This window comes from Strigops habroptila, chromosome 10 (genome assembly GCF_004027225.2).
Source record: "Strigops habroptila isolate Jane chromosome 10, bStrHab1.2.pri, whole genome shotgun sequence".
In the NCBI taxonomy this organism is placed as follows: Eukaryota; Metazoa; Chordata; class Aves; order Psittaciformes; family Psittacidae; genus Strigops; species Strigops habroptila.
In genome coordinates, this window is record NC_046359.1 from 35,946,304 (window position 1) to 35,965,115 (window position 18,812).

The window sequence follows — 18,812 nt, forward strand, 5'->3', positions numbered from 1 at the left end:
TGGAGTCATTTTTCAGTGTGTGATCTTTCTTTTCCTTTGAGCTGTGAATCCAAAATAGTTCAGCTTTTCTAGGTTTATCAGAAGTGGGGCTTTCAAAACACATGTAACCTGAACTTCATGAAATTTGCTGTCTGAGAGAATGAGCCAGACCTGTGGCTGACAGGAGCTATAAGTGATCACTTGAAGTGAGAGGAGCTGTGATGGCATGCTCAGGATCAGGCTGTTGGGTACTGCCCAGGAGCCTCTTCAGGGAATTGAGTGCTTCTGCCTGAGCTTGAGCACAAGAGCTGCAATCCAGCATTTGATTGCAATCCTTAGGAAGCCTTATGAGAAGAATTCTTCTCTGAGAGTTTCTTTGCACCTCTCAATTCTTGTCAGAATAGAAAATAGATGAGTCCCTGTAGGAACTGGCACAGACGAGCCCTTGAGTAGGGGGTAAGAATGACTGAGAAATAAGTTTGTCTGAGGTACCACAGAAGTGGAGCAAAAGGTACACCAGCACATTTCCTGCTGTGGTGAGTGGGTAAGATAATCTGAAAATACAAAACTAAGCAGAAAGCTCTAAGCTGACTATTTGCTTCCCTTGGGCTGCAATAGTGCCTCAGCTTCTCCCTTCAGGTGTGGACTTCTAAAGGGTGTATCTGCTTTTCAGAGGTGTTGGTTGAATTTCAGAAGCAAGGACTTGTATAGTGCTTTCCTACAGGAAAGGTAGAAATGCCTTGGGTGAGGGCAAGGCTTATGTGCACACAGTGGATGATGGACAGATATTTTTGTGTTATTTTGGTATGTACTCCATAGGGATGTAATAGTCAACTGGCTTTTTACCTTTTCAGAACGTCCCATAGCCGATAATGAACGGATGCTGGATGTTCTGCAGCGCTTTGGGATGCAGAGAGGTGAGGTTCGTTTCTTTCTTCGGCATGAACGCTCTCCCTGCCGGGAAACAGGTAGGTGTTGGTTTCAGCTGGTTCATTTGTCTAAGTTTCATTTCATTCTTCAAGGTTAAGGAAACAGCTTGTGTATGTAATTTATTAATGTTGGTAGTCAGTATGGTGTTGCAGCCCTTTTTGGTCTGACTGTTACTTTATTGTGAATAGAGAATGGTAGTAACAGGAAACTTGTTCATTTTAGTAAAAACTTCATCCTCCCTTGCCAGATGTGAGGACATTAAATCCAAATTGAAATTTTTGCAGGTTTCCTAGAGCTAGTCATCACCAGGGCATCCTGTGTTAAACATACTAGCCACAGCTAGATACCTAGAGATCTGTGATAGTCTCTTCTGTTAAATCTAGTAACTAAACTGTTGTCCAGTAATGTAATATTTTATTTCGACTTAGCTTGTTTCACCTGGGTAATACATTTACCAGGATGATAAATGTAGTATACTTGGCAAAAGAGAAGAGTTTTTTGATGTTTTTCCCCCAATCTAATTCATTATTAGTTTCAGGAATAGCATTAAATGAACTGCCTGGTCAGATTCTCTGAGAATGTAATATCTCTGCATTGTAGATCTAAATGTGAAACCTATAAAGAAAACTACTTTTTGCTTTTCGAGGTCTTTCTGTGCATTCCATATTAATCTCTAAGTAGTATAGTATAGTTTTACCTTTAAATCAGTCTACTGGATTCTTCTTCCTCCCCTTTTTCAGTTTTCATCCTTGGCAATCTTCATTGGTGTTGGAAATATTGCATTTGTGTTAAGTGGCATTGTACCCAGCATATGGCTAAATGTATCTTGATGTTTCAAATGTGTAATGATGATAGAATGAGTACATGAAAAGTTGAAGCTGTGCCATTTTTATCTACTAAGGATCTTAAAGTGCAGTTCAGTTGTCAGGATGTAATTTTTCAAGCCCGGGGTGCTTGCATTAGGGTTAGGATTGTTGTCATTTTATTGGCCGTAGCAGTGCTAAGCAGTATATTTGGGGAAGAGCAAATGAATAGTTAGGAATTCTGCAGTTAGTCTTGCAGGAATATGGTCTTGAAACAGGTATTACGTGGGCAAGAAGCTAACAGATGTACTGCAGGACGAAGCCACACGTGTGTCATACAAGGAAATGAGTGAGCTTGGCATTTGGCATCTGAACATGGTTTGTACGTAATTTGATGGAAACATTAAAGTAGGATTCTAGTTAAGCAGCCTTTTTACTGTTACAATGACTGCCAGAAAGAAAAACCTTTGGCCTTTTAAACTTTGTGCAAATAATCAACTGTAGATTAAGTGGCATTTCTTTCATGATAGGTGACTAACCTTTAACTATTGTTATTCATGTTCTCTGTAAGACAATTGACTGAAGGCACACCAGAACATGTAGATAATGGTTTTAAGAAAATGTCCAAATGCCTTTCTGTGAATTAACCAGTTACTGTTGTCTCATTTGCAGAGGGAAACACGTTTTCCTGACTAAGCATCTGTAGTGCAGACTTACTAGGGGCCTGTTGACTACAGGAGAAATACTGAAATAGTGTGCTGTTGGTTAAGTTGCTTTTTTGTTTGGTTTTTAACCAGTCCTATTTTTTAAAAATAAATGTTGACATCAAACAGCAACTTCTTCATAAAATGTTTTGTGTCATCCATTAAGTTATCTTAACAGTAAGCACATAGGAAGGACAAGTGTTCAGATTTTAAACCAAAATGATTGTACTCTTTCTCCTCTTATATTGAATGCTGTGTCTAAAGGGATAAGAAAAATCCTTAAGTATCTTACCATATTTGCCTATTCTTGTATTTCTATGTAGGGACTGGACAAAGGTCACAAGATCCAGCCTTAAAAAGAAATGGTGTGAAAGTGCCTGGTGATCGAAGAATAGAGAATGGAGTAAGTGCTTGATACAATTTATAGTGAGAATAGAGGCTTCCCTTCTTTTGAGATCCTACCCTGGAAACTAAGAGGCTATTCTGGAGTGATTACTAATGACTGCTCTAAAATAAACACAAAGCCTCTAGCAATTATCACCCTTGCTTTCAGTTTTTAGGATGTCTCTGGAGATCCATTGACTGCCATGTTTGTACAGGTGATCTCAGAGCAGCAAATGCAGCAGATTTTCCCTTCTCTACTCCCACCAAAAGTGTTCTCATTTAACTTCAGTTCCAGATTTCACATTGAGACCAGTTAGTGTTTCAGCATTGAATCTGTTCTTCGTCATTATTCTCCAGAAGATATAATTATGGATATAAGATTAAATCTACATTCAAGACACATAAGAACAGATAACTAATGTAATAATAGTGTTACCTTTGAGAGTGGCAGGGCTTTTTTCCCCCTGTGTATTTAAACTTTCCATTTTCTTCAACTTACGTTGAAGTACTTTGAATTGCAGTGATACACCTACGACCACAGATCCATTCTGCCATGTGCTGAGCATTCTGGGCTCAGTCAGTCAAAGCTGATTCATGCTGAGCTTAATTATATAAAGGGCTCTGAAACGCCTCTTTAAAATGCTAGAAGTAGTTTGCTAGAAGTATTAATGCTTCAAGAGATGTCAGCTTATGTGTGTTGCTGGATTGGGCTACGCATGTGTATGAGCTTACAACTCTGAGCTATTTACTCTTTTGCCATGGAAATGTGCCATTTCTTTCTACTTATTTAATTGGATACCTAGTTATTGTTTAAAGGGTTTCTTTAAAGACCTTTATCATACTTTTCTGCAGTAGCTTTGCTGAGTTACACAGTAGCCAGATTAAAAAGTCTAGACTTAGCATGCATTGGATTTTCTTTGACAGGTCAGTGCTCCAAGGATGGATATGACACTGGCTGAACTTCAGGAAATGGCGTCACGCCAGCAGCAGCAAATTGAGGCTCAACAGCAAATGCTGGCTAACAAGGTAGGTTTGGAATGAGATTGTTTACAGCAAGGAGCAAAGGTAGTAAAAGTCACATGAGGTGGAGGGGATTTGGGGTTTTTTCACCTCTTACACACAGAGGGGTCTCCTTCTTTGGCTTCCTCTTTTTCAATTTGAAAGTCAACCTATGCAAATATCCAGTAGTAAAACATTAAAATAATGCCAGTGATGGAAGTGACTGTATAGCTTACTAAAAGGATAGAGCATTAATGTATTGTCATTTATCCTCATGGCTCTGCCAGCTCTATTTGTGCTCCATGTGGTGAGCAGCAATTCACCGGTTTGATCATTGAACAGCGCTTTTTGTCTCAGGGTATAATGCTGTCCTGTAATGCTATCCTGCTTTCCCCTGATACAGTTCAATGTGCCTGGTTTCCTGGGGCAGCTGTCTGGAAAAGATGGCATATATGTGATAAAAGGAGAGTGATTTATAAAATGCTCATTATTCAGGGTGTTCCTTAATAATTTAGGGGAAAAAAATAACTCTGCATCTGCAGAATGCTGGCATAGAGTTCATATTTGACGTAAGTGTTGTTTGTACACACTACTCTTGAAAATATAACAGAAAATGCTGCTTTTGGCAGAGGATCATTAAATGCAAGCCCATCCTGAAGAACGCTTGGCCGTTTGGGTGGATGAGTTCCCATGCATTTCAGAATGTACTTTACTGGGGAAGGAGGCTGCTCTGGGGCTTGTGTTTCACTAATCTTCCTCTGTCAGAAGCCCTATCTCCTTCTCCTTTCGAGATCAGCTGGGTTCTCCCCTTTCCCCATCCCGTATATTTAGCATCTTGTTCTGTTCCCTTGGCTTTCAATAATTGTATCTCAGGGAAGTATTTCAAAACATGGCTTTGTCATGGTTCTGAAGCACCTGCAAAGTGATACTATAGCCCGTCAGAATATTTCTCTTTCATGGTAAGAGGAGGTACAAAGAAGGTGCAACTATAAATGTAAGAAATCAGCCAACCAAGTGGTCAGATTTTTCACCTGGAGTTTAGCAGCACAGTTAACACCTATTCTGCCCTGACTAATTTGCCAAGGCAGAATGTTGCCCTCAGTTCCAGCAGAGATGTGTTAAATATAGAAGAGAGAAGCCTAAACCTTTATAACTTTTGTCTGTTTCACTCCCAGGTGATGGAAAAAGACCTTGGTCTTATAAATAACACTGTAGTCACTATATATATTATATAGTGACTATATAATATATAAATATTTTTATATGTATATAAAAAAATGAAACCAGAAATGGGAAGACTATATATATTTACTATAAAGGGAGTTGTACAAGATTTTAAAGAATATATGTTTAAATTATGAGTTTGAGTCTGGATAGCTACCCATCAGGCAGGTGTCTGCTGCCTGTGGTTTGAAGAAGAGTGCCCTTGTGGGTATCCCACTGGGAGAATCTTTCATTTAACTTGCCTCCCTGGAATAAACCTGCTTTCCTAGACACCCTTTCAAAGAGGAGTTTTCCATTGCCTCCTTCCTGCCTTCTGAAGTCAGATGCAATATTAAAAATAGATTCTGAGGGGGGAAAAAAATACACTTTTCTTTTTAGACATGAGCTGTAATATCTATTCTTTGACATTTTCCTGCGTGGGATTGATGAGATTGATTCCAAACTAGTGCATATGCTGTGGGTGCTGCCTGGTTTTATATGGCTGGTGATTTATGTTTTGAGGAAGTGTTGAGTTCTAATGTTAGTAAGCAGCGGTAGTCTTGGCTGTTAGTGGGTGCTTGGGAAAGTCTTAGTTCTACCACTGCAACAACCTGTCATCTCCAGAACTGGAAGCCATGTGTAATGGCTAGTGATTTAAAGGAAATCTCTGTAAGTGATCTGGTGGTTTCTTTTAGCTCCAAACTATAGACATCAGTATATAGAAACTGATAGTGTACCGCTTTTCTAATCTTAAGAAGCAAAAAGATCCTCTCCACTGACATGATGTCTGTATAAATGGGGGTCAGGTCACTGTGAAGATTTTCCTGTGTCTTGAATGATCCTGTGTTGTGATAGCAGTGATTGTTACCAGGAAATGGTAAATTTTTAGATCTTTGGTGTGCAGTGATCCCCCACCTCAAGGTTTTAGCAGAACCAGTAAAAGTACAAAGAGAGATGGAAATGATCCATAATTTGTGGAATACCTTCTGTAGAAAGAATGTCTTATATTTTCCAGCATGACTTACAATTGTTAAAGTGTGATGTGTAATACAGATCTGTAAAATACAAGCAGGTGGAGAAGGTAAAGAGGAAATAATCACTAGCTCTTGTAACTCAAGAGCTAAGTAGTGATTAAATGAAATTAGCAAATGTCATGAAACGTAAATGCTAAATTTTTTTTTGGGCTTCAAGGGACCTTGAGTAATTTCATGGAAGAAAAATTTACTGAGGGCTGTTAGACATGGATACCACCTCTATTTCAGAAGGTTCTTCTGCTACAGAATAGTTGTACCTGAAGGATTGTATTGGGACAGAATCAGTACTTGCTCTGTTTTCTCAGACTTCCCTTGACACTCAGGGAAGACAGGATACTGGGCTAAAGCTGATCAGAGCTGCTGTGGTGATTGTTTTTGAGACTGTTTCTGGCAGTGCCTTACCAAAAGTTGATTTAAGAGAAAGAAAAAGGTGAAATTCCTTGTGTTGGCTGCAGGAACAACGTCTGAAATTCCTGAAACAGCAAGATCAGCGACAGCAACAGCAAGCTGCAGAACAGGAAAAACTGAAGCGATTGAAGGAAATTGCTGAGAATCAGGAAGCCAAACTTAAGAAAGTGAGAGCACTGAAAGGCCATGTGGAACAAAAAAGACTCAGCAATGGGAAATTAGGTGAGTTGCTGCTTGGGGAAAGTAGCCTGTGACTTTTCATGAAGTGCGGTTCTTGGAACCCTAAAATTTCTGGTGATTTCAGTGATTCAGAGGAGTTACTTGCAGCATTTCAGTAAATGTTAATCTTAACAATTTCAAATCTTGTATTTACCAAGAAAACTCCTGAATAACCTAGAACAAAATATATTTTCTTACTGTATTTTAAAATATCCCATAAGGACACCCTGTGTTTTGAGCCTAGAACATGTACTCTTTAATTACAGTGTAGGTGTTTTCCTTACTTAAACACCTTTGTGAACCACAGTAACTTTTTCCATCCTTGAATACCTCACACATTTAGTGTTGTTTTCTTGGCCTCTAAAGCTTGGCCCGATACTCATGTTGCCTCTTATGCAATAGGTAACTTAATGGCCAAAGTGGCTGAGTATTTTCTTTGTAATTATGGAAGTCTGACTAGTGTCTGGCTTGCTACAATATTAGTTGGGAGCTTGCATGTTGATGCAACATTAAATATTTATTTCAGACTTATTATCAACACATTCTTCTACCTAGCTTTTTCATTCTCCCTCTATACATATTGTACAGAACTTGTCATTTCTAGGTGGACTCAAATGAAAATATATTGGTTTATTAAGGTAAAATACAGATATATTGTTTTATTAGGAAGCATTGTGCTTTACAGATTAAGCAAAAGTGTTGATTTTTTTTCTGTGGGGAGAATTCATTTTCTGTTTGGGTTCTGTTGCACAAAATAACATCAGTTTAAAGGAATAGAAAGATGGTGAAGTAATACAAGATCTTGGAGCATGTGTATCTGTAACCCTGCACCCTCCCCAGCAGGTCTGGTTGTGGTACTTGCTTGAACTCTTATTGATTCCTTATACTGTTCTCTAATGCAACAGTTTTGGCGGTGGGAGCAGCTCGTGACAGCCATTTATAATAGACCCTAAAAAGCCTTCTGAGTTTCTGTTTAATATATCAGCCCAAGTGTTTTGTGTTCCTACGACCTAAATTCAGAGTTTTGAATATCATAAATATTGCCTTATGGTTAAGCGTGTGTCTTCCTGCTGAATTCAGTGTTAAGTGAATTTAGGCTTCTACAGATGAAATTCATCTGCTTAATGTAGTTTTGTTTCCATACTTCAGAAAGTAAAAAATGTTCTTTTCCCCTCACCATCAGTGCTCTAAGTAGACCAAATTTACATAACCTTGCTAGTGCATTTGCTTTTGCAAACACTTGGAGGATGAGCTGGTTTGACAGGGACTGCGAGTCTGCGGCAGCTGGACGCAGCCTCGGTGCAGCACTGCTCTGGAGGCCAGCAGGGCACTCTGTCCCCTTAACTGCTGCCTTGGAAGCAGCCCACGCTCTCGGCTGTTTCTCAGGGCAGCTATTGTGCTCTCTCGTCCTCTCCAGTGGAGGAGATTGAACAGATGAACAGCCTGTTCCAGCAAAAGCAGCGCGAACTGGTGCTGGCTGTGTCAAAGGTAGAAGAACTCACCAGGCAACTGGAGATGCTGAAGAACGGCCGAATTGATGGTTACCATGACAACCAGTCGGCTGTAGCTGAGCTCGACCGCCTGTACAAGGAGCTGCAGGTAATGGAAAGCCAGCTTGTGACCTGTAACACTTAAGGGCTAAAAGTTGCTTGGGTTGTTTCTTCCATCGTCAGAAAAAAATCTCATTGCTTCTGTTCCTGACAGAGCTGTGTGGCTGCCTGTGTGCTGAGGATGGAGGGTTAGTTGTACAGGGTTCAAGGTAAATAGGGAAAGGAGCACACAGTGTATATATCTCTTCCTTTCTGTTGGAGACTAACCAACATATTCTCCAGAGAAAACAATCCGAGTTTGTCAGCATGACTTGACTTTTTAGAAGGCTTTTCTCTTTGTGACTGTTTCCTGTCCCCCATCCTCAAAGTTTATTTGTTTTTATTTTTGTTGTTTTCCTCTCTTCCCTCCTCCCATTTCCCCCCCGCTTTGTGAATTTATTCAGTTGAGGAACAAACTGAACCAGGAGCAGAATGCCAAGCTGCAGCAACAGAGGGAGTGTTTGAACAAGCGCAACTTGGAGGTGGCAGTCATGGATAAGCGTGTTAATGAGCTGCGAGAGCGCCTGTGGAAGAAAAAGGCAGCTCTGCAACAGAAAGAGAATGTACCAGTAAGTGTGGGATATTTAATAACGAAAGAAATAACTTAATTTGTGACCCATACAGTCTGAAGTAAAAACTTGCTTGTGGGGAAGGCTGTGCAGATGCTAGACTGGTTGTTTTTATCCATAAGTGGTGGAAGTCTTGTATTATTAAAGTGCTTTTCATGGTACATTGGTGTTAACCTACTTTTTATGGACAAGAACTCTTATGCTGTTGTGGATTTTCTTTTAGATACTTTTTTTTTTCCTATTACTATTTCAGGTTTATATCTCTTAAGCATTTTTTAATATTGGAGTATGATTTTTCTACTGTTTTATCCTTTTTGACTTCTATTTCAAACTGTGATGGATGGATACTGCAGCTTAACATTCTTTAAATTGTCATCTTTGTCCCCCTTCCTCCACCAAGGTTTCTTCAGATGGGAATTTACCACAGCCAGCAGCTTCTGCTCCGAGTCGAGTGGCAGCAGTAGGTCCTTATATCCAGTCCTCTACTATGCCACGTATTGCTTCCAGACCTGAACTTCTGGTGAAACCAGCATTTTCTGATGGGACACAAGCTTTGCAGGTACCTGATGGTCCGCTGAAAACGCAAACTCTGCCCAACATGAGAGCTGGGAGCAGTTCACAAGCTAAAGCTCCTGCAGGTAATAACTTACAATTAATACTTATTCCCAGGAATGTTTTGTTTTCTTATCTACCAGCTCTTTGCTTTATAATAAAAGATTGTTATTTGCAATGTCATTCTTATTACTTGCAATTTTCCTGCACCAGAAAGTATATTTTGTAAACACTGAGGTTATACATTTCAGTCTATTATAAATTAAGTAATAAATAAATTAAGTAATAAATAAATTGCTCTTAGAGAGCAGTTTGAGTTGTTATACAGCATAGAACACAGGATGATTTTCCTGTAAACTAGTTATCCATTTGTTTGTTTCAAAATACTCCTAAAAGCTATAAAGTGTTTGAGTTTCTAGAGGCAGTTTTAGGACATACATGGTAACAACCTGGTGCCTGGACTTAAAAACTGGCAAAGCCAACTTTTCTGATTGTGCATTTTGGAAATGACACATGTCAAGGATTAATCAACGTTACAAGAAATACTGTGAAGGAGGCAATTGATTGCAGCACAAAAATAGCAGTAAACTTGCTAGCATGTTGATGGTGTAGGAATACAGAGAGACATAAGTCTAACATCTGACATGAGGCTTGGCCTCTCCTGCTCAGAGTGTTAATGGAGATTTGCCTGGCTTTTCTCTGTGGCTTTCTCCTACACGAAAGTGAGAGTAGAAGTCTGGAGAAACTGGAGAGCTGCAAGTGTCTCTTCTGTGCTATCTTGGGAGAAGACTCACTTTTAAGCTGGGAGAGAAGAGAAGCTTTGATCTTCCCAAAAGGAAAAAATAGAGACTGAGCTTGTAGAATAATTGTTTCTTTTTTATCTTTCTCCCTTCATCTCCAGTTCTGGCAGATATTATTGAAGTAGCCGTGGCACAAAACCAGTCCAAGTGTCTCCTGCTGTACTGGAGAATGGGGAACTGTTTCATTTTATCTGGTTTGCAGATCCTAAAACTGCTGGAATTTTAGCGGTGCTCCATACAGAATTTGAATGTTTGCTATAGCAATGTGTGGTGGTGTGCTATTTAACTGAAACCTTATTTTTTAGCATTTAGGCAAAACAACAGGTCTCCTAGAGAGACAGTATCTGATCCTGTCAGAATGAAACTTTTCTCCTGCTGCTTATCACTATTGTTTGAATTTAATATCACTTACTGTACTAGATAATTTAGGGTTCAGTAGAATTTACTGAAATATTTAAACTAATAGCAAGTTGCAAGCATTTTCTTAGCTGTTTTTGAAGCAGACTGGATGTCTGCTCCAGTGAATGTATAGACCAGCTCTAATGCAGTGCCTGTATGTACATGGAAAACAGCAAAGCAGTTTTGCTGCTGCTTTGATAGTTGTTTCTGAGCTTGGTTTTGCATTCCCTTTTTAAAACAAGCAAATGAGAGAAAATCTAAAGTGATAGGATTTATAGCAGTTAACCTGTAAATGATACTTGTACACTGTCTAGACCTGAGTCTTATAAAAATCCCCTACCTGTAAATAAGTCAAGAAAACCACTATTTTAGCTTAATCTGTTCTGCTTGTTCTCTCCCAGGTTCTGTAGTCCCCAGTGCAAAATCTTCCTCATCTGCCACAGACTGGAGTAGTTCAAATGCAGACAATCACATCAGTCAAGGATCAGCCTTGACTTCAGGAAAAGGAGTTGTGACTAGTGAAGGTCAAGGTATGTTCTCAAGTGCTTGGCATAATCTTAATACGTGGAGAATCTACTTAATGATACCTGTCTCTTCTAAATGCTTCATTAAATATATAGAATTCATATGAGAGCAAACAAAATTAACTCAAAGAATATTGCCATCTAAGCTTTAGTGTGGTGTTGCAGGGATTTAAAAAAAACAACCAAAAACCACCAAAGCAAACCCACCCCCTCCAGTAAAACCCCCCTTGTTTCAGGTGGTGAAGTAGATACTAATGCCTTCCTACATGCTCCTGTTGCAAGACACAGCATATGGCAGGCTCTATGGCCCTTCACACAGGGGTAGGATGGATACTAAAAGCATCTCTTGCATGCACTGTCTTGAACATCGCACAGAACAGGACTCTTCTTCCTACAGTTGTGTTGTCCCTTTTGAAAGTCTTCCTCTCTCTCTAACAGCAGCTGAAGGAGAAACTTTTTTACGGGACAAAGAGAAGAAGGTGCGTCCATTCTCCATGTTTGATTCTGTGGACCAGTCTGCTGGGCTCGGCACACTGAGGAAGAACCAGAGCAGCGAAGATCTCCTGCGAGAAGCACAGGTATGCAGGAAACTCCTGAACTACTGCATTCCATCTGACAGGGATTATTACACCACTTTTCCAGTGTTGCTGTCGGGAAGCTCTTTGAAAAGGACCTAGTTCTTCCTTAAGAGAGAACTTCTAAGGAAATAGATGTATTTTGGGCTTTTTTAATGGCAGGTGGTAACTCAAAATCATTCCCCTACATACTGTGGTGAAAATCTACATGTTAACTGAATACATACAAGTGGCTGTGTTACTTGTACTCGTGTGTGTACTTTTTTCCCAAAAACTATCTATACAGTATACATTTGTTTCAGTGTTTAATACAGCAGTGTCCTTCAGATGTTTGATTGCAAGACTTCCTACCTAAATCTAGGCACAGGCACAATTTGTTCAGGTAGGGGTGAAGTAACATAGAAGACCTGGGGATGGATGGCAAGTGCTTTGTTGGAAAACAAGCTTCTTGCCTACAGGTGCTACTAAGTGCCTCTGCTATCTCTAGAGAAATTACTGTGCCCTGCCATCACTTGATGTTTTAAACATAGTCGTTACAGAAAGAATGGGTTCAAAGTATAGAAAACTATGATGATAAAATGTTTCATGATGTTGTAAAACAGTATTGCAGCAACAGTAGAAATGTTTGATAATGTGTCATTCTTTAAGGCTCTTTAGACCTTCACAACAGAACTTCTAAAACATGTTTTGCTGTTTAATCTTAATTAATTTATTTTTTTTTCATCTTTCAGACAGCCAATAAAAACGTAACAAAGGTACCACCACCTGTCCCCACTAAACCAAAACAGATAAACTTGCCTTACTTTGGTCAAACCAGTCATCTGCAACCTTCTGATACTAAGCTGGATGGAAACCTGCAGAAGCTGCCTTTGGCTGTTGTAACTATGGGGAACAAACAAAAACCAGTGGTACAGCAGCCTTCCCATCCTTCTCAGCAGATACAGCAAAGAATTTCTGTACCACCTGCAGGTTCTTCCTCTAGCCAGGACCAAATTCTTCCCTCCTCCAAACAGGAGAGTCCCCCAGCAGCAGCTGTGAGACCTTTTACCCCTCAGCCATCCAAAGAGAGCTCACTCCCACCGTTTCGAAAGCCTCAAACTGTGGCTGCAAGTTCAATTTATAGCATGTACACACAACAGCAGACTCCTGGGAAGAACTTCCAGCAGGCAGTGCAGAGTGCTTTGACGAGGGCACAGACCAGAGGACCACACTTCCCAAGTGGTAAGCATGTGGCTCTCTACCTCTTTTCTCAGATAGATGTACTTTCCACCTGGTCTGTGGGTATAAAGCTGTTCTTCAGTGGAATTAAGCAGGTTAGCACAGCTGTAAGACTGTTAGGTGGATCTTACATGCTGATGTATCAGTGTTAACAGAAAGTGCAGAATATCTGTCAGGCATTTGCGAGATAATTTAATGGCAGTCCTGGTTACCAGATTAATTCTGCTTGGTTGATGGTATTATTCTGCTTCTTTGCCCTACATAGGTGAATGAGGTTGTGTGGTGTTTTTAGGTTGGTTGATCAAATATTCACACTTGTTTTTTCCCCACCCCTCCCTGAACTGCTTTGCAGTGTATGGCAAGCCTGTGATGGCAGGAGCTGGTGTACAGAATCAGCTGCCACAGACAGAGAACATCTACTCAAACCTCCAAGGCAAGCCAGGCAGTCCAGAGCCTGAGATGGAAACAGCCGCCTCTGCTCATGAGAATCATGAAACTGAGCGAATACCCCGTCCCCTCAGCCCGACCAAATTGCTGCCTTTCTTATCCAATCCGTACCGCAACCAGAGTGATGCTGACCTGGAAGCACTACGGAAGAAGCTGTCCAATGCACCCAGACCACTGAAGAAACGTAGCTCCATTACTGAGCCAGAAGGACCTAATGGCCCCAATATTCAGAAGCTCTTATATCAGAGAACCACTCTGGCTGCAATGGAGACTATCTCAGCTCCATCACATCCCTCCAAACAGACAGCGTCAGCTGCCAGCCCTGAAAGCCCAACAGAAATCCCAAATCCTTATCTAAGTGCAGAATCAGAAAAAGAAACGGTTGCTTCTATGCCAGAACCAACCATTGTTGAGGAAACAGAAAACACACCAGCAGATCAGAGCGAAGCTGCTCTTCCCCCCGTAGCTCTGGACACTCTACCTGAGGGAGTATCAGATGGTGATGAACTTGCGGAGCCGAAAACAGAAGAACCAAGCCTAGAAGCTTCACTGCCACTGGAGGTGTACATGGAAGAGTATCCTCCATACCCACCACCACCATATCCATCTGGGGAACCAGAGAGTCTGGGAGAGGACTCATTCAATATGAGGCCTCCTGAAGTTACTGGACAGTTTTCCTTGCCTCCTGTAAGTACTAGTCAGCCTTCAACTTGGCTACACTGCCAAGTCAACTTGACTTGCTGCCATGTCAGTAAGTCATCTCAAGCTCTGCCATAAATCCTGTGCATTGTATTATAGAGCTTAGGCAAACAGTCACACAAACAGTCACACAAACAGTCTAGAAGTATCTCTGTGAGTATCTGTTCTTTTTGCATGGTGCAGAGTGAATGACAATAATGAGAAGTCTCTTGTCTCTGGAATTAATGACGTGATGAAAAGTGTCAGACTTTATACACAAATAGTAAAACTCTTCTGGGCTTTAAAGAACATGGCTTGGAGAAGTCTGCCTACTACATCCAGATTATACTTTCTTCTTAAGAGAAATTAAAGTTTGGTGGGGTTTTTTGAGGCACAGAGACAGATTTCACAAGCATGTTCCACTACGAGATAGAAACTAATTATCTTAATCCTGGATTGCATTTGCTTATGTGAAAGTGCCGTGCTTGAAAAGGAGAAACAGACTAATTTCTGCTTTAAAAACTCATTTGTAGACATCAAGTGCTTGCATTTCTTCCACTGAAATGTGTTCTGAATTTTTCTTTGGTACTTGATTTAACATCAGTCCATTCTCAAGTTGCATCAAAATAAAGTCTCTTCGGGCTAAGGGTAGGCAGAGTTTTACCATCTTGCTGCTTTTGCAAGTTTGTGTCTGTGGTTGGTAAGGTGTTATCTCACTGTTGTGGAACAGAAATAGTCACTGCTTTCAGTTCCTCAAAGAATTTCTTTGAAAACCCATTATGAATAGAATTTTAATGACTTGATACATGAAAGTGTTTTTTCCTCCAGCACTTCAGCACAGAGGAGTTAAAAAGCTTTAAATGTGTGTTAAATAGTCATCGCATGTTTTTGCGCTTTAAAGACTCCGTCCTTGCTCCCTTTTACAAGGAAACTTGAGTAGTAGGATTTCTTAAATTCTAAGAACTCTCTTCTGGTTGGTTTTGTAATAATTCTGTGACGATGAGAAGAAACCAGCCCAACTTCTTGATTTCATATTTAAATACTTGGGTTGTGCTGAGAGGCTTTTTCTTTAAAAAGCCCGTACTTTCAATGTTATGTATAAATCAACAGGCAAAAGAGTATTTTCTGGGAATCTCTTCTTATATATCTTATCTTTATGTGTTTGCTCTTGCAAAACATGAGTCGTTTTTATTCATCTTTGCCTGGACATCTGTCAGAAATTTACATACCCTTATGAATAGTGTTTATTGCTGCTGCACAGCCAGCTGGGGAGAGCGCTGAGCTAATGCATGCATATTCTCTGAAGGAAAGAGTACACACTCAGCTATAGAAACACTTGCTTTCTAGTATCACTGGGAGCATCTAAAGCGTTTTTACACTTGGCTCTATATTCTTTCCAAAACCATTTTCCATAACTGTTTGTTTCTGCTAACTTCTGCTAAATTTAGGAAAATGTTAACTTAACATGGGTGCTTAAATAGTGTACTTAATGGAGTCTGCTACTTGGTTTGTGTAACACCTTTGGGAGCTAATGCTAAAATGGTCTTAATAAAAAAAACAAAAAGGCTTTTTTTTTTCCTGATCTTCAGGGGTTTGGGAGTTTTATTTTGTTCATGTGTTTGATCAAAGTGACATCTGTATTTGAGTTGAATAGTGACCTTGTCCACAGATAGACAGAGATTTTTCAGAACATGCCTAACCTACCATATTCATAATGTGTCAGGGAGTTGGATATAATTGTCTAAATTTCATACTAAACACTGCCTTAATTGGTCATTTCTGCTGTCATTCCCAAATAAGCAATTCTGTATTCTTGTTCTGCTCAGGTTAAAAATGCCTGTAACTTACGTTACCTTTTCACAGGGGAAGAGGACGAACTTGCGTAAAACTGGCTCTGAGAGAATTGGACATGGGATGAGAGTGAAATTCAATCCCCTGGCGTTGCTTCTGGATTCATCTTTGGAGGGGGAGTTTGACCTCGTGCAGAGAATAATTTATGAGGTACAAATGCTAACTTGTAAGACAAGGAATAGCAATCCTGGTTCAAACTGGGAAATTGCAGCTTTTCCAGAATGGGGAAGCTAAAATAATAGTGCACAACCTAGATTTGTCCTTGAGGAGATAGCCCTAACAAGACATGGCCACTTGGAGGCTGATTTTAAGCATGTTAAATCAATGCTGTGTATTTAGCATCGATGCTGTAAATGTGCAGAACAACTGTTTCTTCATTTCTTATGTAGTGTTTCATCCCCTATCTATATTATCAAGGAATTTGATAAGCAAAATCCATGTGAATTTTGCTTATCATTAAATAGACAAGTATCAGAACCTTGTTACAAATATTTTTACTAAGTTATCAAGATACTATTTCTCTGAACCACTTCAGGTTCTCGCTGTTAAAAGGAGACTGCAAGCTTATATGTGAGTCTCCTTGTGAGATTAGTTACTGCTGTAGTTTTCTGCCTGTTTCTCATGTCCTTCATAAAAATACAGCTCAAAACCAAATTGCACATGACAACTCATTTTTCTGTGTGAAGAGATGTTTATTGTAGAAAGTTTCACCAGAATGTGAATGGTTCCTTTCCTGGCTCAATAGGTTGAAGATCCCAGCATGCCCAATGATGAAGGGATTACTGCACTGCACAATGCTGTGTGTGCTGGGCACACGGAAATCGTGAAGTTCCTGGTACAGTTTGGTGTGAACGTGAATGCTGCAGATAGTGATGGATGGTAAGGCTTTCTTTAAGAGGTACTCTCTCCACCAGAGAGCTTTGGCTTGGGGACTGCTACAGGTCCTCACTTTGCTTCTATAGAGCTGGCAATGACTTTTCCACCATAGAGCAACAGAGTTCTCTGGGGGACATCATATGCGAATGCACAGAGGAGAAAATAGCCAAATTATACTAATATTCCCTATATGAAAAAACTGTGTCAGAGGCCCACAGAGGCCCTGTGTCAGAGGATATACTTGTCAGGAAATCACTCTGTTTCTTCAAGATATTGAAGACAGCTTATGCATAAGGAACCATTCGCTGAAATTCCCAGTGTCCTCTCCATGAGAGCCTATAGCTTTACATATGCTCTGGGCAGTATCTAGCCCTGAAAATGCTTCTCAGTTCTTTGTCCAATACTCTGATAACTTCAGAACAGAACAAAGCAGAAACCCACAACCTGCAAACTAGGCTTGCAACTGATAATGGGTTACACATCCTTCTTAGAGGTAGCCAGGGAGCTTATTTACAAAAGACTGGAGCAGGAAGCAGTGATTTTACTGTTATTTCTGCCTATAAAAAAGTGTCTAATGGCCAAGAGTGAATAAAGATGCATGTGGTCCCTTACCCTCAGTAGTTCTCTCAATGACCTGAACTTGTCATCAAGTTAAATCTTGGAGTAATTGTAAGCAGCATGATGTCAGGAGGATTTCTAAGTGATTTTTAATATTGATTTATTTTTTTATTATTATTTGTAGTGCCTTAATGTTCTTAAAATGTGAATGGATTATTAAAAGGTAGCATAACTAGAGATCTGTATGGAAACCTAGCTTTAGGGCTCAATCAGCTCTTGGTATCTCCCGTTATCTGTGAAAAGCAATTGGTCTTGACATCCTAGGTTAAATGCTTGTGGTGGGAAGCCTTCAGTGATGTAGTACTGATTGCTGGAGGTCATGCATGAAAGTGGTTTGCTCCCAGGAGTCCGTAAGCACGGCTATGAGCAGTATAAGTAAAGTGTCCTCTTTTTCTTCTTGGCTTGCAGGACCCCATTACACTGTGCAGCATCTTGCAATAACGTGCAGGTGTGCAAGTTCCTGGTGGAGTCGGGGGCAGCTGTATTTGCAATGACCTACAGCGACATGCAGACGGCTGCGGACAAGTGTGAGGAAATGGAGGAAGGCTACACACAGTGCTCCCAGTTCTTGTATGGTAAGTGATGACAGCCGAGTTCTGGAGCATGCTAGGGACTCACCTGGCACTTTCCACTATGTTTTTGGAGGAGGAATTTAAGTTACACACTTAGGTTGTGTGCCTATGCCTCAGGTTCCTCTGGGGAAGAGAGAGGTTTTAGCCAGCTTCTTGTCACAGAATGAGGTCCAATGAAACTAACTTCATAATATTCAACCTGTAGAGAAGATGTGAGTAACAAAAGGTTTCCCTACATTAAAAACGTTAAGTGTGTGCATTGACAGATGCACTAGTGCGAGGTGGTGATTAGGTGAATCTTGCCACATAAGTACTTCTACATAAAGCCAAAAGTAGTATGGATATCTCAATAGGCAGTTAATGTCTGTTATGTAGTGTCTTTAAATGAAGAGTGTTTCCTACTGTGCACTTCAGAACCAAGAAAGGTATTGCCAAGTTTCTACCTTTATTAGTAGTTAGTAAGCATTGAATTTGACTTTACTTTCTGGCCTTTTTGTTCTCTTGCATTTAAAAAGGAATCCCATATTACTTTTATTCAAACAGTAAGACTACAGAGAAACCATCTTTTAATGGAGAGAATGAATTCCCCCTAGGGTGCGATGAATATTAGTCAATGAGGTTTTAAATTACTTTCCTGTGTGTTTTGTATGTAGCTCTTGTCCCCATGGCACCTACCAGCTGGACTGTCGAGTAATAGCAATGTAATGCAGTGTAAAAAGCTGTAATACAGCCTTTCTGGTTTTGTGGAACATGTGAGATCTGAGTTTCTGTAAGCTGCTCAGCCAGCATATTTCAAAACAGTCTGTCCAGCTGTCCCCATTAAGCTTGAAAACTGTATCTTTTGGTGCCAAATACATAGTTTTCTCTATGAAGGGAAGAAG

The 18,812-nt window shown here is 40.2% G+C and overlaps 1 protein-coding gene across 3 annotated transcripts in view; it reads left to right on the plus strand.

Annotated features, from left to right (window-relative positions):
• TP53BP2 (tumor protein p53 binding protein 2) overlaps positions 1 to 18,812 on the plus strand; it is a 48,363-nt gene that overhangs the window by 23,846 nt on the left and 5,705 nt on the right. For 2 of the 3 annotated variants that reach the window (XM_030499782.1, XM_030499784.1), the window contains exons 3-16: positions 834 to 947; positions 2,740 to 2,819; positions 3,725 to 3,826; positions 6,492 to 6,666; positions 8,081 to 8,262; positions 8,657 to 8,821; positions 9,222 to 9,459; positions 10,974 to 11,102; positions 11,535 to 11,674; positions 12,403 to 12,892; positions 13,242 to 14,023; positions 15,878 to 16,015; positions 16,611 to 16,744; positions 17,768 to 17,934. In XM_030499782.1, coding sequence (XP_030355642.1) covers positions 834 to 947; positions 2,740 to 2,819; positions 3,725 to 3,826; positions 6,492 to 6,666; positions 8,081 to 8,262; positions 8,657 to 8,821; positions 9,222 to 9,459; positions 10,974 to 11,102; positions 11,535 to 11,674; positions 12,403 to 12,892; positions 13,242 to 14,023; positions 15,878 to 16,015; positions 16,611 to 16,744; positions 17,768 to 17,934 — 3,036 coding nt within the window. The remainder of the gene's footprint in view (positions 1 to 833; positions 948 to 2,739; positions 2,820 to 3,724; positions 3,827 to 6,491; positions 6,667 to 8,080; positions 8,263 to 8,656; positions 8,822 to 9,221; positions 9,460 to 10,973; positions 11,103 to 11,534; positions 11,675 to 12,402; positions 12,893 to 13,241; positions 14,024 to 15,877; positions 16,016 to 16,610; positions 16,745 to 17,767; positions 17,935 to 18,812) is intronic. The other variant, XM_030499783.1, reaches the window with a different exon arrangement.